This window comes from Streptopelia decaocto (genome assembly GCF_964273445.1).
Source record: "Streptopelia decaocto genome assembly, chromosome: 2".
NCBI lineage: Eukaryota > Metazoa > Chordata > Aves > Columbiformes > Columbidae > Streptopelia > Streptopelia decaocto.
In genome coordinates this window covers 28891449-28911838 of record NC_138655.1, presented here as the reverse complement: position 1 = coordinate 28911838, position 20390 = coordinate 28891449, and the positions used below count along the sequence as shown (strand labels likewise).

The 20390-nt window shown below is 36.7% G+C and overlaps 1 protein-coding gene across 1 annotated transcript; it reads left to right on the top strand.

Moving 5' to 3' along the window:
- Positions 1-668: 668 nt before the first annotated feature.
- Positions 669-19625, top strand: LRRCC1 (leucine rich repeat and coiled-coil centrosomal protein 1). Its single transcript, XM_082046027.1, has 19 exons — positions 669-828; positions 1342-1547; positions 1892-1957; positions 2701-2868; positions 4666-4829; positions 4929-5138; positions 5917-6119; positions 7113-7296; positions 7637-7785; positions 8955-9159; positions 10888-11027; positions 12332-12533; positions 13498-13683; positions 14909-15083; positions 15808-15971; positions 16817-17025; positions 17214-17351; positions 18617-18752; positions 19327-19625. Exons 1-19 carry the CDS (start codon positions 770-772, stop codon positions 19447-19449), a joined length of 3087 nt encoding a protein of 1028 aa, XP_081902153.1. The 5' UTR covers positions 669-769; the 3' UTR covers positions 19450-19625.
- The last annotated feature ends 765 nt before the right edge of the window (positions 19626-20390 follow it).

Sequence of the window (20390 nt, the reverse complement as noted above, 5' to 3'; positions counted from 1 at the left end):
GGAATGGCAGGAAGATGTGCCAGGGCAGGTTTAAGTTGGACATTAGGAAAAGGTTCTTCACGCAGAGGGTGCTGGAGCACTGGAAGAGGCTCCCCACGGAAGTGTCACGGCCCCAAGACTGACAGCATTCAAGAAAAGACTGGAAAATGCCCTCAGACACATGGTGTGAACTGTGGGGTTGTCATATGCGGGGACAGGAGTTGGACTCGATGATCCTTGGGGGTCCCTTCCAACTCAGGACATTCTGATTCCAAGTGGCTGAAGCTCAGGCAGGCCTGGGCAATGCAGCAGGTTCGGCCATTGCCCAGGGGCCTGCCTGTTCAGGGCCAGTGTGCTGAAACCTGGGGGTTCCATCGCAGTGCTAGAATCATCCCTAAACAAACAAAAAAAACAACAAAGCAAAGCCCGGGTCGACGCTGCTCCCGACAGGCGCGCACCCGCAGGCCCCCGCTGCGCGCTCCGGGCTCAGGGAGAGCCCCGCCCCACAGCGCCTCAGCCCCGCCCCGCGCCGGGCAGGCAGCGGCCTCACCTGCTGCGGTGCGCATGCTCCCAAGTGCTCCTCCCTCTCCCTCCCCCACCCATTTTCCTGTGCGTGCGCCCTGACCGCGGCGGCGAGCGGGAGGGAGGGGGAAGAGAAGTGTGGAGGTGTTGCTATACGGCTGTGTTGTCGTGCGGGTGCTGTATTTCAGCCGTAAAGCGCTGAGTGTCGCCGTTGGGCGGCGAGGGAAGTTTGAAGTGAGGCGGCGGTTCGTGCGGGTGGCCCAGCGCCATGGCGGGCGGCCGCGCCATCCCCGGCGAGCTCAGCCTCATGGATCAAGGCGTTAAGAGGTGAGGAGCGGGCGCGGAGAGCTGGGCCCTTGGGCTGAGGGGAGGCAGTGGCTGTGGCCGTGGGGAGCGCCGGGTAGGGCGGCCCGGCCGTGGAGCTAATCATAGAAAGTCCTGAGTTGGAAGGAGCCCCCAAGGATCATCGAGTCTAACTCCTGTCTCTGCATATGACAACCCCACAGTTTACACCGTGTGTCTGAGGGCGTTGTCCAGTCTCTTCTTGAACACTGTCACGCTTGGGGCCGTGACACCTCCCTGGGGAGCCTGTTCTAGTGCTCCACCGTCCTCTGCGTGAAGAACCTTCTCCTAATGTCCAACCTGAACCTGCCCTGGCACGTCTTCCTTTCATTCCCTCGGGTTCTGTCATTGGTCGCCAGAGAGAAGAGTTTGGTCTCTGCCCCTCCTCCTCCCCTTGTGAGGAACCTGTAGCCGCGATGAGATCTCCCCTTAGTCTGCTCTTCTTCAGGCTGAACAAACCAAGTGACTAAAGCTGATGGTGGTACCTTTCCTTTGCAGCCTGCTGGAGCTGCCCCTCCGCCCAGACCTGCACACGCTCAACGTGCACTGTAATCACATCGCCAGAATCGAAGGGCTCAGCCACCTCCGGAACCTGCGGCATTTGGATCTGTCTTCAAACCAGATCCGCTGGATTGAGGGGTTGAGTTCCCTGACTCAGCTGCACACCCTCAGCTTATCCTGTAATCTCATAACCAAAGTGGAGGGTCTGTGATATTTATTTCTCTCTGTTTAGCAACTTATGAGGCTTTTCTAACACTTGTGTTAGAGCTTTCTTCTGGAAAATACATGTGTAATTAAGCTTATATTAAGTTAATATAAGCTACTAACCATATTATGTAAATTTTAAAAAGAGCACATAGTCTCTGTAAGCTTTATCGCAGAAAGATGACGTAATTTAAAAAAATGATTTTTAGTTTATGATTGTAGTTTATTATCACAATTTGTAGTTATGACTTTAAAAGGCTTATTTTGCAGGATTTTATTTTATGAAAGCAGAGCATTCTTCTGAAAATCTTAACTGTTTTTACTTTTTCTTCATTTTGTTTAGGACTGGAAAAACTCTTTAATTTAACTGTACTGAATTTGTCGTATAATCACATACATGATCTCTCTGGTAAGTGACTTTGGCACGTGCAGCAAAAAGTATTTGCCTCACTTAAATTTTGAAAAACTTGACCAAATGCATTTTTAGACATTTCTAGTAGTTCAGCCAATTGACTGAGTAATGCTACTAAAGGTGGCAATTGCTGCTACTCTCAGCCTTCAAGTTTCTAACATAATGGGTTGTTTTGAACTGGAATTTATTCTTCTGTGTTTGGCCAGACCGAACATGTTCACAAAGTAGTCCAGTAAATATTTCAAACTCATTTCCAAAGTGAAAAATACAGCAGTCTCAGAAGATGCAAATTTGGATATGATATGCAAGTTTTCTTCTAAATCTATTAGTAGAAGCAACAACTGACCATTTCAACAAAGATTCTAAGCTACAGAATCAAGGGAGTTCATAATAGAAAATTAAAAAGGACACCGATAACGATTTTGTTGATGAACTGAGTAATAGAAAGGAACTTCAAGTGAAATGCTTATTTTTCCCTGCTTCTTAACATTTAGAAACTAATCTGTTTCTTTAAAGTTAGCTCCCATAAGTAGCTTGACTTTGGTACTATGTAGTAGTGTACCATAAATAATTATACATATATACATAATAAACAGGGATTTGGAGGAAAAGTTGTTGCATCATTACCAGTTATGATGAATTATTTACTGAATATTTTTCAACAAGATGCTGTTTTTCTAAACCATGTAGTCTAGCATCATAGCAGAAATCAGTTTGTCCTTTTTTCCTCACATTTTCAGGATTTCTGCACCTTCATGGAACCAATCATAAGATTAGCCGTATTGACCTTCACAGCAACTGTGTAAACAATATTGATCACTTACTTCAGTGCATGAAGGGGCTCCGCTGTTTGACGAATCTGACACTGGAAAAAAATGAAAAGGCCAATCCAGTTTGTCACACAGCAGGTAGGGATCTCATCTTAGGTATGTACTTTGTGCTTCTTAGGTCAGTGATTTCCCCTAAGCTGTCAGCAAGGTTCAGAAGCTTGTAAAATCATTCATAAATTGGCCAGCCTGCAGAAGTCTAAATTCTGTCAAAATGGATTTGTTTTCCATAGAGAAAGCTCCCTGTCTGCTGCCCTGGGCATATGCTCAAAGATGTAACTTCTTGTTTGCTTTTATAAGGTTCAACTTTTCACATTTTAGGTTAAGGCAAGAGATGGACAAAGAGCGATGGGAACAGAAAGTATTGCAGAAATGGGAGGAAGGCGGTATTACCCTATTTCCCCAAAAGTAAGACAGGGTCTTATATTAATTTTAGCTCCAAAACTACTACTTTTTTACATGTATAGCTGCCCGGACACTATTTAAATTGACATTTTTAATGAACTGTGAGTAGGGCTTATATTTTGAGCATCCTCAAATCCTGAAAAGTCATGCTAGGGATTATTTTCATGGAAGCAGGGTAATACTATAACGTTGGAGGGTGGAGAATTTGAAGAATATACATAAGGATATTGTGCTATACAGAAAGTGAGGAGGCATGGGAGTAGGTGGTTGTCTTCTACTGATAGAGACTACAAGAGGAAGATGAGTAATAAGCACTATCATCCTTTCCTCCTTTCCCCACAGCTTCAGTAAGCAGTGACAGACTATAAGTTGCTCTGCAGTAATTAGCATTTTCGTCAAAATGGTAGGCAGTGTGGAGACAAGTTGGAGTGTGTGTGGGTACATCACTTTCAGTTCTGTTGAGGGTAGGTTTTTTTGTGCTGTTTCAATACTACACTCTGTATTCAAACAAACTAAACTGTAGTATCCTATTTTGGTGTAGGTTTTGTTTGTTTTCTTCCTTTGTGTATAAGAAAGGAGAAAATCTCTTACAGCAAGTTAGAAGTGGAGGATTGATACTTTTGGGACAGCACAAAGATCATTTAGGAAGTATTTAAATGTCAGTCCATGACTCTTCATGCTTCCTGAAATATTTAAAACTCTGAAAATTTCATTGCCAACTACAAAGTGTAGAACAGTAGGAATTACAATTACACAAAATAACAACCCATATCGTGAGCATGTAAATGATACAGATGTAATATGTGTACAGTTCTTGAAAAGAAACCTGAGGTAATTGAGGGAAGCCAAATAAGGCCTTAAGTAATGTTTTCAAAAGCACCCATGAACAAGGTTTACAAATGCATTTAGACACGATGGAAGCAGGAACAGGACTATTAAAGCTACCTGGATAACTGAGAAAATTCCATTGGTCTTTCTTCTGGAAGTGTTTACGTACCTCTTCAAATCTACCTCATTGGTGTCACTTTCAAATGTAACTGCAATGTTTAGGAGCCCAAATTCTACGGATTGCAATAAATTTGACTTCAATGCCTTACAGTTTCATAACACCTTATTTCACTCACTGAAAAAAGGATGAAGTTATCTCGCCACTTTCAGAGCTTGTCTTTCCATTATGTTTGTCTGTCCTTGCACTTGGTACAACTGTTCTGGTTGTGTGTGCGACTGCAGTGTGCTGAAAATAGGGAAAATCCCTGTGTAGACCGGGACCAGGCAGGCAGCTTCCCAGTTTGTGTAATGTTGCCTGCTGAAAGTCTTACGGTTGGGGAAAGATGAGACACTTGTAGATATCTCACTACTTTTATTTTCTTCTAATAAAATGCAATGAATAATTTAAGATGACAGGGTACCCAAAACCCACTAGATATCTCTTTTGGAGATTGATTTCAATTAAAATGTGGTCTTTTCCTCAAGGTTATAGAGAAACTGTTCTCCAGACATTGCCCCAGCTAACAGTTCTAGATGGGAGAAATATTGCTGGCGAACCAGTGGACCCAGCAGAAGAAAAGTGTTCAGATTTGCAGTGTTTAGAAGACATTTTGGGCGTTTCATCTGGGTGCCCATCACCCAGAGATCAGGTGCCATAATTTTTGTGTGCTGATTTTAAAATTAGTAAATTTTATTTTTATATTGCATGCAACTCATTGTTGTTACATGGTTGTCTTTCCTTTTGATAGAACTCTGTTATCTTACCAGTGGTGACACCACATATCGACCAGGCGTTGGCTCATTTTCGTCAACGTACAAGAGTACCAGTACAAAGTGCCATCAGCTCCTCTGCAGAGCTTGCCTCATCTTCAGAACCAGAGAAGGCTGAACTTCATAAAATATACAGTGAGATAAGAATTAAAAACATAGAGGATCAAATTTCACAGATACTGCAAAAGGTAACTTCTTTTTTCCTGTGATTGCACAGAAGTTTTGTTTATCAAGGCATATACTCCTTTTACAATGCAAGAGTTTGCTGGGACAGACTGGAGCTTTCTGCTGGTATGAATGTGCTGACTTTGTGCTAATGTAATTTTGAGAAACTGGCAATAAAATAAAAAGTCTTTAAAACTGAATATCATACTTTGAATCATGAAAACTTTCATCCTAAATAAGAAACATAGTTCTCCTAGTCCCATAGACTATCCAATCATATTACATTAGATACAAAATCTTTCTAGGTTTGACCCTGAAGCTATCAAAATATGTAACTGAACCTGAGTAAAACATAAAATGCAGTAAAATATCTGTATTATAGACTTGGTGAAATTTAATTTTGCTAAGTAATAGGTCAAGTTGGTCCGTTATGTTTGTTAGGTATGTTTTAGTAACAGTTGATTGTGTACCTTGCATGTTTGCAGGGCTTTTTTCTTTTTAAGTGCTGCACTTGTTTTACATTTCGCACCAAACTTCTGCACCAAAGGATTCTAAACGGACTTCCAAGTACTTCAGAAAGATACAATTACATGTTCTGAAGCATGCTGTTCTGTTGGGGTTTTTTTTTTATCTTTAAAACAATGTTTTAGCAAGGAGGGATGGGGTAGTTTGGAAGCAATTCTTCTGTATCAATATTATTTTGTAAATGTTAACTTTTTAAAAACAACACCTGAAAAAGTGTTAGAGACTAGCCACTTAGAAATTGAGAAATAAACAGATAAAACTTGTATCTGTTTTTAGGTATCTGATACCTCAAGAAGTGAAGCTCCTCCAAATGTTCTCAAAGCTAAGAGAGACACAGATCCAACTTCTGAGAGTGAAACAGAGAGTGGGAAAGAGAACAACAGAAAGGTTGTGAAAAGAAGCAAGATCCCTACTTACCATAAAACTACTTTATCTACTAGGGGTCATGTGAATCATCCTAAGAACAAAATAACTGACAGGTATCCTGATGTTTGCCATATAAATCCAAAATTAATTTAAGCTGGATATTGTCAGAGTGAACATGATTTGAAACATTTTGCTGAAAGTGACAAGTCGGGTAAATTAGCTCTGTTAATAATGCTCTAAATATCAGTAGGTACTGAGATTTTATAACAAATCTGTTGATTAGAAGACAATTGTGTTAAGCTTTAGATGTGTTCCACTTGCCCCAAATAAAAAGAGGTATTTGTCAGCTGGCCCCGCTCATTAATGTTTAATATACAAGCTGCTTCTTTCTTAATCTAACTGTTCATATATAACCTTCTGCATCCTTGTTTTTCTGTCCTTTAGGTGCTATGTATTATTGAAAAACTTTTGAAGTTTGCTTTTCACTCAGGTCATTTTCCTATATGAGCATTTTCTGTCATTAGGTGACAAGGAAATTGAACTGAAGATTCCAAAATTAAGACTTTCAAAATTCTAACACTATTTCAACGTAGTTATAAATTGTGGAGACAGAAGAATTCTCCACAGACAGGAGAACTGAGTCAAATTAAAAAAATAAAAAGATTCATGGTGTCAGAAAGATGTTCAGGAGCGTAACTGCCCATATCTTGTGATGAAACCAAAGATGTCATAGTAATTTGTTTGATTTATGTAGTAAATATCAGAAGTGATTAATAGAAGAAGATATAAATTGGAATATATCAGTTTAGTCGGCCACTGCAGGTCTACAGCTACTCTGCTTCTCTAACATTGTTTTGTATCTATGTGATCATAAGATGTTTTTCAGATAGCATCTGGCAGTACTACACACTTTACAGTTGAAGATTTTAATTTAGCTGTTTGTTTTATGATCTGCTTGCAAATTATTTTCTGGGTGTTTTTGAACTCTGCACAATTCAGCTTTTACACAGAACTGTAAAATTTCATCCTGTAAAAGTGTCTGAATCCTCTGTTACTGTTTAAACTCTGCATATTCCTAAATATACTTTGATGTCCTGTTATTATAGAGAAGAGAAGAGTTCCTCAAAGTGTCTACGCTCCAGTCAGAGAGATGCTCATCTTAATTCATCACCTGATACAGGAAACTTGGAAGTAGTGGGAAGAAAAGCTGAAATATTAACTGAAAGACAGAGCAATATAGAAAAAGTAGAAGAAATTAATTCAAATGCCACAGAGCAATCAACATACCGAGTATGTTTTGCATAATTTCAAGTTAAATATGAGTATGTCTTCAGCAGAAGCCAAGCATATGTCTCCTGGTGGAACTTAAGAATTAGAGGTGACAAAAATAATTGTGTAGATTAGCATTAAAAAAAAAAAGAGTAGAGTTCTTGTAGTGTCAGCTGGAAGATAACTGATTTTATCTCACTTTTAGGGGGTTTTTGGCCTGGTGGCTTGCACTTTCCTCTGCCATCCGTGAATTCCAGAAAGGGAAAAAAAATCTTGTCCAACAATTATTAACATTGTTTGTCTTTTTTGGCCACATTTGAATGTTTCCTAGTAAGCTGATTCTTACCACATTCTTCCTAAGGCGCTGATTCAGGAACTGGATCAAGAGAAAGAAAGGAGGTGGAAAGCAGAACAAGCAGAAAAGAAATTAATAGAGCATGTCCGAGAACTACAGAAACATGCAAAAGAAGAAAAGAACATTCAGAGTATGGCTGTATACACTACAGGCAGGTAGGGAAACAGAGTGCTGTAGTTTAAGAGTTTTGGGTTTTAATTCAGGACAGTTCAAATTAAAGCCTTAAGAAATGAGAACAGCTTTAAACAATATACTTACAAAATAATGCATCAAGAAGTAGTGCTAGAATTTCTCTCTGTATTACCTAGGGAAATTCTTTTCTACAGCTTTCTTCCTGTTCTTCTCTTGGAACACTATCAGTATGTCACTAACCTACATTTCCAGCCATTACTTGCCAAGCAATCTGTATCATAATTGTACTTTTTCTTTCCATTCAAGTTCTTGTAGCTGTTTCATGTCATAATTTCAGCTTCCAATTTCCAGTCTGCCTTTCCACCTATACAAACAGCTCTCTTTTTTTTCCCCTGCGTGGTGCAATTGCACGCAGAGGTTTCTGGCAGGCCAGAGCTGGCCAATAGGCAATACGTTGTGTGGGTCAGGTCTAGCATATCTTCAGATAGACTGCTATCGTCATCCTTGTAAGTTCTGAGCAGTGTCCTTTTTTTCAGTTCTCCCTTCTAACAAAGCATTGTTTGCTGTCAGCTATGATTGGAGATGTCTGCTCTATTTGGCTTTTTCTTAACTGCATCATATTTATCAAAGACACATTGTCATTCTTGTAAGAAAGAAACAAGTCAAATGCTTCCTGAGTTACCGTCCATGACTGTGATTATTTCCCTCCCCCACCCACTTTTTTTTTCTTTTTGTTTTAGGTTCACTTCCTACCTTTATTTGTTATCACCTTGGATAAAAGGCTTATATGTTCCTTTACTTTTGAAATAGTACTTGTATCAAAAATTATTAGAATATTTAAGGGTATGGCAAATTTTTCTTAAGAAAACTACTGAATTATAAATTGATGCTATATGTTTGACTTCTCTATAAAGTAAAATGAAACCAGAATGTCATTTCCTTAAAGAGCATCTATGAGGTTGTCTCCAGCTTAATTTCCCTTAAAATTAAACTACATGTAGTCATGCTACACATGACTTTAGTAATAGCTTCCATATTTTTTAAACAGGTTTACATGATGGTGCTGTATATAGTAAAACTCAGCAAAGAGCAAGATAAGGTGCTTGCATCACTTACTAATGTCTTCTTCTCAATGTATTTGGTATCAAACTAAATACTATTTGTAATACAATTTTCTTGCATTCATTCTCAGGTTAAAAGACTTTATATTGAAAGAGAGATATGTTAAAGCACGACTGCAAGCAGATGTCCAACAACTGAAAGGTGAAACTGAAAGACTTACTAATGAGTTAAATCAGGCAAGAAATAAAGAAGCAGAACATCAGAAGGCCATGCAAACTTTAGAAGAAACACTATCCAAGATGGAGACACAGAGACTGCAGCAACAAACAATAGAGGTAAATATTTTTCATGAGTAAAGAATAACGGCAACAGGATGGCTACTCAAGATATTTTAAAAACACTAGATTTTTCAAGCCTTAAGTCTGTGTTTTCCACAATAAAAGCTGATTGTTTTTTCTATGTAGTAGTAGTTAATAACAATTATACATTTCAATTATCAATTAATGTATTTTATAAATAGAAATATCTCATGTGATGTGGTCTTAAGACAAAGGAAAACAAGTCCTATGTACTTAAAACTGAGTTTATATTTTCTGAAGATACACAGTAACAAAGACATTTTTTTAAATGTTGCTGAAATCAATAAAGATCATATTAGTGGGATGGGAATCTAGTGGTTCTGTTTGTTTTGCCAGTCTAAAGAGTTAGATGCTTCTAATTGCAACCACAAGAAAACAGTAATTGCTGAGAACTTATTTTAAAGATTCTGATCGTTTTGAGGTTTATTTGTTTGCTTTGGGATTTGTTCATTTAGTTTTTACAGCTGGGGAAGATCATGATGCTTTTGTTGTCAAAGTCACTTTGTTCAGTATACAAATACGTTAAGATCAAGATGCTGGACCCACATATTGCCACTATTTCTGACTGAATAATTCACTGGTGACTTCTCAGTGGCAAAAATCAAGTTGAGTGGACAGTTGCGATGGAAGTCTGCAAATAGATTTGGGATTTTTTTTGTTTTGTTGGGGGGGTTGTTTGTTTTCTTGTGAGCATTGGCAAGTAAACTGGGTTGTTTCTGCATTCTAGCTATGCCATTAGACAACTGACACTTAGAGTAGTCTGTTAATCACTCACAGACTTGATACTCTGGAAAGCAAAGAGATTACCACTGTGTAAGTACCAAATGTGGAGACCCTTTGCTTTCCTTAGCAAGATAGTAGTTACTGCTCACTGCTTGAACACAGAAGGATTGATGTAAATGCTACAAGTAATGATTAGAAATAAGAATATCTCCATTAATATCACCTCTGCTGTTTCTTTTGCATGCTCTAATTTGCAGCCTTAATTAATAAGTAATTAAAACCTTTTTTATAACTTTATTCATATATTTTTTCCTACTTGTTGAGACAGAAAAGACAGCTTTGTGTGTAAAAGGCTTAAGATTATAAAATGGAATTTTTCATAAAAGCTTGCATCAAATGGAAAAAGTGGAGTGTGCCACCTGGTGTTTATACTGATACTCCATTTTTTGCAGCTCTGTTCAGGAACTTTAATCTGTGAAACTGAGAAAGATACAGAATTCTGTTAACTGGATTGTTTAAAAAAAAAAAAAAAGTGGTGTTGAATACAGCTAAAAATGTTTTGCTTGGAAATAATGCAAGCATTACTGTACAAGAATTTGGAATTGAGGAAATCATTCTGACAATACACTTGTTCCACTTCTGCAAGACACCTTCAGGTTCTTTTTTAAATTAAGTAAATGTTCTTGGTTCTTCAAGAAAGTTGCTTTTTGTGTGTTGTAGCGAGTTAAGCTAATTTTAAACATCTTGTCTTAAATTTCTGCAAGTGCTACAAAATGTATTAAATGGGCTAGGTAACATAATTCCATAAAATTTTATGAAAAATACTGACAGTTGTTGGGCATGCTGTAAACATAATGGCCCAGGTGGTCATGTTTGAAACTTTTATTAAAGCACCTGTTCCTTTGTAGTCTAGTATAAGACATGAAGAATAGATAACAGTTTCAAGAAAATCTTGTTCCTCTCTTTATGAATTCTACACAGATGAAACAGGTGCAAGAAGCAGAGCTTAAAGCATCAGCAAATGAAAGAGAAGTACAGTTACTTCGAATATCCTTGCGACAACAGAAGGAGAAGATAAAACAACTACATGAGCTACTCATATTAAGAGAGCAAGAGCAAAGGTATGGGGTCTTCTATTTTTCTTTTCACAAAATACAGATACTAGTGTTGCAAATGTGTTTTATTTAAACGCATTCAGGAAAATGTGGAGGTTTTGGTTTTTTTTTTTTAATGGGAGAGATGGTCTTTATGAAAATGTAGATGTCTTCCCACCCATTTTCTTGCTCATCTAAGAATATCTTCATATCTTGTAGATTAATGATTCATAAGTCCATGTAGGCAACTGTGTTCTTCTGGCCTGTCATTTGATAGATTGTTGTCTTCTTATATGGCTGAACTTTTTATTTCCACGCTAAATAGATAAAAATAAAATTGCATTTGAATTATTCTGAAGATTTGCATATACTACAATAACACAAAGTGTTCCTACCAAAAAAAAAAAAAGTCTGCTTCTACAGTATGTTGCATTAGGTTAGGTGGGTGGGTGGCTTGCCCGGCTGTTATCTTATTTGCCTCCCAAAATTTCCTGGTTTTGGAAAATACCTGAACACAAGTTCTATGCTGTTTAAGCTAATATAATAAAATATGTGTACAAACTAAAGCAACAATTGGTATGTGGTATACTAGTATCTGAGGGAGGTTATTAATAAAATAAGGTGGTTACACTTGCAAATTGTACAAGCATAAGTATATTCAAACACAAAAATAACTGCAGGTTTAGATGGGAAGAATCTGATAGCTGTGTTTTGAGAACTTCCACTTATTATCACATAAATCCTCAAAAGATGTAATGAGGACAGTGGGTATGTTTTGTGTTTGTGGTTTCATTCAGATGAACAGAATAGTCTTCAAGTGCAGAGTAATTTTGCTTCACCATTCTCCCATAAGGATGCTTCCAGCCAGAAAGGAGGCTTATCCTGGAATACAACAGGACCCTAGTGCTGCTGCTTTTCAGGTTTTGGGTCTGAGAAAGAATCAACAGTTGTTGCATGAGGGTGAAGAGAATGACTGTGAAAGAGCGTAACTGGCTGTACAGTGCTTCTCCTGATTCCAGTGTCTCTTTCAGATCTTTGCTATTAGCACAGCAAACAAATGGTAACTAGCAGCAAAAGAGCAATTTGAATAATTTGTACAGAAGCTTGAATCAAAAAGATCATTCCTTTGAGTGTTTTAATGGTAGTCAATGCACTTTCCCTCATCCCAGGACCATTGTCATAGAAGACTGAAATCTGTCTGTGAAACTAAGGAATTTATCCCATTTATTATGTAATTTGTTATCCTTTTTAAGAAATACTAAGGAAATTAATTGAAACAGCATTGTGAGATACTGCAGTTCTTGTCTCAACTATACGTTTGGTTACTTCAGGAAAGAACTTGAAACTCGAGTTGCTTTAAATGGACCTGAATTTCAAGATGCTGTGTCAAAACAAGTGGCTAAAGAGGAACAGAGGCATGAGCAGCGTGTTAAAGAATTTGAGGAGAAAATTAATATGTTAAACAAGAAGTATATGGATTTAGAAGATGAATTTCGTTTAGCTTTAACTATTGAAGGAAAAAGGTTTAAAGAGGTAAGACTAAGAGAACATTTCATCTCTTTAAAGAAAGTGTTTGGGTTTGTAGTTTTTGATTGTTTTTTTTTTTGATCCTTAAAATCTTTGCTCTAAGGATTCATCTGAAAATACTGGTAGTAAGATTTGAAATACCAGTTGCTAGAAAATAAACACCCAGTGGCAAGTCAGCACTCAAACAAACAAACAAAAGGCATTTTTGTTTAAGTAAAATTTAATCAAAAGAAGTTAGAAAACTTCTATCTGGTGGTATTAATTTATTTTAAAAGATGTTGACCTTCTATTAGAATATATTCAGTTATAAAAACTTTTGTGGTGTTTTAATAAGGTTATGGTTATGTATATACCAGCGTATTAAACAACAGGGAACTTTATTATTAAACTTTTCAAAACTGAATTTTGGATGTGCATTTTGAAATTCAAATACAAAACTTGCTTACTAAAATTCCTTAGATAACATATAAAATAATGTGAACACTAGCTATAGAATTAAGTGAGATAAAATTTTAAATACTTCACCTTCATTAACTTTGTTTTCTTCACTTTAAATCAGTTGGATACACGGGAGAAGATGGCAAAGAAAAGACTGTTCTTTCACCCTTCAAATCTTTCTCTTGCAAGGAAAAAATCTTTCCAGATTTCATGTTAATCTTAATTAACAATGAGATTTAAACAAGGCACTGTTTTTATTTCCCAACCTGTGATTTTTTTGCACCGCTTCCCTTCCAGTCATGAATTAGTTTTTTCCAGGTTTTTGTTTCTTACAAACTTGTAGCTGAGTAGAAACAGTTTTTTGAGTTGAAGCATCACCAACAAACTGGTAGAAAGCCATTTTCAGATATTCATTAATTTCACATACTGTTGGTGAAATTCCATTTCTTTGAAATTCAAATGTCATTTGTCTGTATGTATGCATACTTTTTGCAAATGTTAGCATTTTTCAAATTGTTTTATAAAACTTTAGGTAAAAGAGGGGTTTGAAAGTGCTGCTGCTGATCTAGTTGAATACAAACAAGCCCTCTTTGAGTTGGAACAAAAGGAAAAAGAGATGGCAAGTCTGATCCAGGACCTGACAAGTATAGTGAAAGAACAGAAAGAAAAGATTGCAGAATTGACAAAATCAAATGAAGAAGCTACAGCAAACCTAAAGGTACGTGTTCAAAAACATTTCAACTCCATAGATGATTTTTTTGTAATATTTTATCTATAAAAGTAAAAATTCCATACAAGGTAGATTGACTAAAAGATGTGTGTTTCCTGTTGCACTAAAACCTAATATTCAACATCAGCCTTTATTCTTGCATCTTGCATTTCCTTTCTCACAAACACTTTGCTCCTCATGTAGCAAAATCTAAACTTGTTCATGTCTTCAGAAGTGCACTCCTTGCCTTGTGAGCACTGGCAGTTTGTATATAAGAAGTGGTCACTCTAAACTGAGATTTAAAAGCCTGCAATAATACCCACGAACCTCTGAAAGTAATGCAGTATGATTCTGCAGTGGTCACTGTACATAAAGTAAAAATGAAATTGCACAAATAATCAAGTGCACTTATTAGCAGCTTAATATCTCTGAGAGTTGCATGAAATTAGCAGTATTAGCCATTATCTACTGTCTAATTTTAATGTTAAATACTGCGGGCACAGTTGCTTTATCTTGAACTACTGATCACCATATGGTAACATATTATGGTACTATGTTGTCCATAAATAATTATTTAAAATCTTAGGAAAAGAACTTTTAAACTGTTGTGTGATCCAGGCCGTGTATGTATCCAGTGCAGCCCTGCACAGCTGTTTCTAATCTTCTCCCTACATGTTGCTGTTGGGGTGTCCAAACACTCTTGTTACACAGAACAGGATTCTGCCAGACAGTGATGCTGCTAAAAACAAAATTTAAAAATAGCTATATTAAACAGCTGTAATCTGTAAAACAAAAAGTAGCCTGCATAACTGAAGATAAATCTTTATCATGGGAAGTGGAAGTTCATCCCAGCTTCTGTCTGCTTTTGATTTGGTTTTTAATATCTTGACTTAACATTCTGTGATTCTGTGACTTTTAGTTTATCTTGTTTTTTGACTTGTGCATTTATGATTCTAAACAAGTTTTTATAATGGGATTGATAATTTAAGGTGGCTATTTGGAAATCAGCTTTACAGCTTCCTGGGGATCAAAGTAGGTCTATTTGAAGGAAATGTTTGTGTTTCGGCACTGGGAAGAGATGCAGATAGAACCCTGTATGCAAACAGAATATTCCTCAGTGAACTTAATTTGCTCTATATCAGTATTACTTTCCTAGCTGCTTAGTGTTGATTTGAAATTTTGAATAGTTGTTTTAAAGGTTCTCACTGTCTTTTTCCAATGTTCATTCATACAGTGTCGAACCGGGGAACTTGAAACTGTGACTGAGGAGGACAAACAGAAGGCTCTGCAAGTTGAACTTCTGAAAAAGGAAAATGGAAAACTTATTTCTCAGCTGACAGCCCAGGAATCTGTGATTGATGGGTTGAAAATGGAAAGAAAACTATGGGGGCAGGAGTTGGCACAACAGGGTAAAATTTTTATTCTTTTGCAGACAAAATGGCGGTGTTCAATGCCATACCTTTCAAATAAAAACTCCAATATAGGTGCAATCATGACAAGGTCTCTGGATGCCTTGTTGATCTTATCCAGCTGTAAAGATGGTGTGCTAAAATAGATCTTCTGTTTCGCTATAGGAACTATAACAGCAGTTGTGGGTTAGTTGTGAATGCATTTTATCTATTTACCTAAAATGTCAAAATACCATAATGATATACAAAGAATGTTTAAACATGAAACTACAATAGGAAAACAAGGATTTGTAAATAGTGTTATGTAATGCTACTAGTCTACTAGATTAAGTCTAATGTGAAAATTTCAGTAGGTATCTTTAAACAAAAAAAAAAGTTAAATATTTTTAATATTGGGTGAAAAAAAGCTTGGGCTTCTTTCATGTTTTCCATGATTCATGTGACTCAGCACCACCTTGTGGGCTATTTGAGATTAGCCGAGTCTGTAAAAATTACTGTTGACTTTTGTTGAAATTTTCAAAGGATAAAATACAGACCATCAGTTCTGTGTTTCGTCTTAAGTGTTACCAACCTATAGATTAAAGCACTACAGTGTTTTCAGTGGGCAAAATGGTCATATTCAGTTTTCAAGGTGGTTCTTCCCCTGCACACCCCCCTTCCCCAACATACTCTTGAAGTGATCTGTAAAATGAGTGCTGCAGTGTGAGTATCCTGTTTTATCTAGGAGCTCATCTTGCTCAAGATCGGGGAAAACTGGAGGCAAAAATTGAAGTTTTAACAAATGAAATTGAGACGTTAAAAAAGCAAAAGGAACAAGACAGTGATACTATAAAAATTAAGAACAAAATAGTGGATGATCAGACAGAAACAATTAGGAAATTAAAAGAAGTAAGTGCTGTGTCTGACTATTTGTGTCCTTAGCTAAAATGAAGACTTGCAGTGAAAGTTACTGTAAAGGCTGTAATGAAAGTCGTCTCTGCAATCCTAGTTTTAGCTACTGGGGAAGTTCAGTTGGGCCGTCGGGGCAAGTGATTTCATTGAGAGGAGAAGAGGACTTTGTATTAACTTGATGTACAGAAATGCTACTTTGAATCTTTCATTGAACCATATTTATGTAAGGACTTTCTTGTCTTTGCCTTGCTTCAAGTTATTCTTGATAATTCCTCTTGGGAGGAAAAAACAGGATGGCATAATTCTTACTGTGCATTTAAAAGGGGGAAAATATTAATTTTGCTTCAGGTTTACTTTAAAATATTTTTTTTTCTTCTTGTAAATCAATATTTTTAACAGCAGAACTTGTACGTTTTGTTCTATTAATTCCATTAATCTAATTTAGTGACTTAAGACTTTAGCTTATTAATCAGAGAAAAGTTTTATAGTATGTTATGTAAGTCAAGGTTAGATAGTTTGCTCATAAACCATAGAGCCACGAATCAGAATGCGAGTTCAGTGATTTGTGTATGTAGAATAAGTTGTTATATTAGAGTTCTAAACTTTTCTTTCCATTTCAGATCTTTGTTTTGATACTTTTTTTGAACTGTGACTTCTTTCAGATGAAGATTATTTGACTATCACTTTACTAAGTGTTTTTCATAAAATAATAGGTTTAGAAGAGTAAACTTCCATGTCAGTCTCTGTTTTATTCCAGCATAGACGAAATGATACTCTTTAAGGGTAACAATAAAGTTAAAATGAAGGGACTTCACGTGTTCTAAAATATTTCTCTTCTAAAGGCCTTACAAGAAAAAGATAAACAAATCAGAAAACAGCACGAAGAAAATGTGGAAGCTCAGAAATTTTTTCAAGTACAATTGAATGAAAAAGCTGCTGAAATTGAAGAGCTTATGGAAAAACTAAAAAGGCAAAATGAAAGAAAAGAGGAATTAAAGCAACTGGTGGAAGAAAAAGAAGTAGAACTTGATGACATTAAGAACGCACACAGGTGATACATACAAGTGGCAATAATTCTTTGGGATTGTAATAGCATGCAGCACTGCCATGAAGTTCTTTTTTGTTCAGAGAATACTTGCTTGCAATTACAACGCACAGAAACATGGAAAAATGGAAACTTTTTCCACCCTCCAAAGGAGTAGTATCTACATTCATTGTAAATATGTGTTTGATTTTCAGTGCACTGAAAAAGAAGTGGCAAGGTAAAGGAGAGCTATTAAGCCAGCTGGAGGTGCAAGTTAAACAAATGAAGGAGAGCTTTGATATCAAAGAGAAGAAGCTGATTGAAGAGAGAAATAAAAGTCTTCAAACTCAGAGGTGAAAACCTTCATAGCTTATTTTGTGACTGCTCAGTTATTATAGAGTTGCACTGTGAAAAGGCATAAAAAATATTGGATGATGTGGTGAAAGAACACACAACACCTTTTTAAGTACTTGGTGAGCCCAGCTGCTGCAAGCTCTGCATGCATGCAAGTAGTTCTTGCTATACAGGTGACTTATTTTGTGGAACTGGTGTTCAGTTACAGCATTTGTACTTCAAACTTCTTAGCTATGATGCCATTTTCTTTGAAAATAATTGGAGACTACACTACAGTAGATTGCTGGATTGCTGCTTGTCATTAGCATAGTTTGATAGCATTATTTTTTTTTTTTTACTTTATTGTGGCCCCCTTCTCTTATTTTTCTTCCTTCCAACTATTCTTAAGATGAGCTAGTCAATAAGTCTGCATATTTATCTAGCAGTGATAACCAGACTGTTACTGAAGGAATGAGCTAGTATGACTAAGGTTTTTTGCCTTACATTTTTAAATTAAACAGTTTAAAATTACCAGTGAAAGTGTAATTAGGGAAGGTCATTTGATTATTAAATGAAAGAAAATAAATGGATGGTCAAGTCTGATTTAAACACCAAAAAAACTCAAACAACAACAACAAAAGGCAAAAAATAAATGCCCACACATTTCAAAATGTCAATAGTTACTGGGTTTTGTAATGGTTGAAAGATCAGTAGTGAAACTGAAATTTTGTTCCAAATAACTGTTCTGTATCAAAATTTTGATGTGAATTCATTGTATAGTGGAATAATTTGCCTTGCTTTCTGTTGCTAGATATTTTAGAATTATCCCCTAAAAGCAGAATTTGCTTGGAGCCAAGGAAATGCTTCACTGCTGTGAAGCAGACACTTTTCTGTTTCTGTGAGATGCACGCGGCCAGGCTGTTTACAGGATTGCATAGTTCAGTCATTGACTTCTCAGGAAGCAAAAACTTGTTGAGCAGATGTTTGAAAACAGGGACTCCCTCTTGATAGTAGCAATCCCAAATCTTTGTACTCTTTGCTAGTGATTAAATGTTTTTGCTAAGGGGAGGGTCAGAAGCCTTAAATGTGGTGCATAAAACTAGAACATGTACTTTTGAAGCTAGATATTGAAATAATTGTCTTAATGCCTGTGTTATTAAAACCTCATTGAAGGCAGAATTGGGCAAAGCAAAATACTTTGGTTGTTTCCAGGAGTGTGGTGACTTTTTGTTTTGTTTTTTGGTTTTTGGTGTGTTTTTTTTTATTTTGTTTAATTATTTTTTAGGATTGCTGTGGAAAAACTCCGTCAAATGGATGATGCTTTTAGAAAGCAACTCGAGTCCATGTTGGCAGCTCATCAGGCAGAATTATTGCAGCTGACAGAGGAAAAGGAAAAACAAATTGAAGCAGCAAATGAAAAAGTAACTTTAATACTAAATTTATGTGTTTACTGTATTTGCATTTTTATTCTACAGACACTAGAACAGTGGTGCTTAAAGTTACCTGGTTTTCTGGCTGATCTCTGGATGGAAGCAGCCCTGGTTTAGTACTCAATCTTGGCACCACAAGAAAAATCTCTAGAACTGTACCCTCATGAGGTTCTGTATTCAAGCAAAGCAATAGCTAAACATTCCTTATCGATACAGGAAAAAATAATTATGATTATGCTGTATAACCCATTTAACTCACCTAGGCCAGTGTTAACAGTTACTGATGCTGTCATGTACTACATTCTTACTAGTGTGACAACTGGTGCTTTTTCTACATAGCAAGTATTTTGGTTTTGATAAATTACTCACCATCTCCTAGCAAGTTAATACTTTTTTTAAAGCAAAACTCTGCTACTGCATCCAGTGGCAAAAGCAGTGCATTGCTTATTTAAACATAAGCATATAACCCTTGCATTGATCATCAGTGTTAAAAATTGACAAATTAAGTTTTTTTAGGTGTATTAAAGAAACACAAGAATTCTTTATGATCTCTGTCCTCTTTCAGGTTTATTGTGTTGAAGAAGAAATGCGGCAGCTTTTACAGGAAATGGCAAACAATAAAAAAGCCATGGAAAGTAAAATGAGACGACTTACACATGCACTGAATGATATTCAACAAGACCTTTGAAGATTATTAATGTATACACTGAAAACATGTACTGGACAAACTTAAGCAAATATATACACTATAATGCACTTTTTTCTTGTTTGCTAGAGAAGAAATTATTTGATGTATTTTGATGGTTCAAGAAACATGTAAATATTTGTACAATATTTTAATAATAAATAATTATTTTTAATCATTGTTTATTTTTAACTGTTTTGTCAGTATGGGTCAAAACACAGATATAGATGAAAAGCATCATACAAAATTATGAATTAGCATGTTTAATAAGGGAAAAGAAGGTAGAAAGGCCCAAAGACAAGTGCTTCAGGTTTTCCTTCACTGAGGTAAAGATTCTTGTAATGAGAGATGCAAGAATTTACCTGAAAGTGTTTACTCAGCCACTGTTGATGAAGAATGTGCAGCTCCTGCAACCTAAGTCATTTTTGGCAGCACAGTGTGGTTCTCTACCAGCAACAGGCTTCCTACTGGGCTTTTGAAAAAGGGGAGATAATAAACTAACAGATTCTTATGGAAGCTATTCATAAGCCTTCTGTTAACATGGTTGTTCTACTTCTTTCACAATGAAGACTTTGCTGTCTCTACTGTCCATGGGCATTTATTTCATTTGTTTGTTATTACATCCTGAACTGTCCAGTACTACACTTTGATTAATGCTGCAGTAGTAAGGGAAACAGTAAGTAGTAAAATGAGTTCTGTGTTGCTACACCAGGTGGAGCTATTTCTTCCCATCCGGCAGTAGCTGAAGCAGAGTCCTGATGCCCCAATGACCATAGAAGCCACTAAGAGTTTTCCATCAGCTTGTTCAGAACCCAGGCATAGGTACAATGATATGTTGTAACTCTGTATATCCATTTATGTGCCCGGCAGCCCGGTAAAAGCACTGGTGCCAGCAAAAGGCCCCTGGCCTTTGGCTAATTGTGTGAGGCCAGTTGGGCTTGTTA

What these genes read in the sequence shown, in the direction of transcription:
- LRRCC1 (XM_082046027.1), top strand. Translation starts at nt 770, where the DNA reads ATGGCGGGCGGCCGCGCCATCCCCGGCGAGCTCAGCCTCATGGATCAA. An exon ending in TGCAGCAACAAACAATAGAG is followed by an intron (nt 9,160 to 10,887) that starts GTAAATATTTTT and finishes AATTCTACACAG; the next exon opens with ATGAAACAGGTGCAAGAAGC. An exon ending in GCAGGAGTTGGCACAACAGG is followed by an intron (nt 15,084 to 15,807) that starts GTAAAATTTTTA and finishes TGTTTTATCTAG; the next exon opens with GAGCTCATCTTGCTCAAGAT.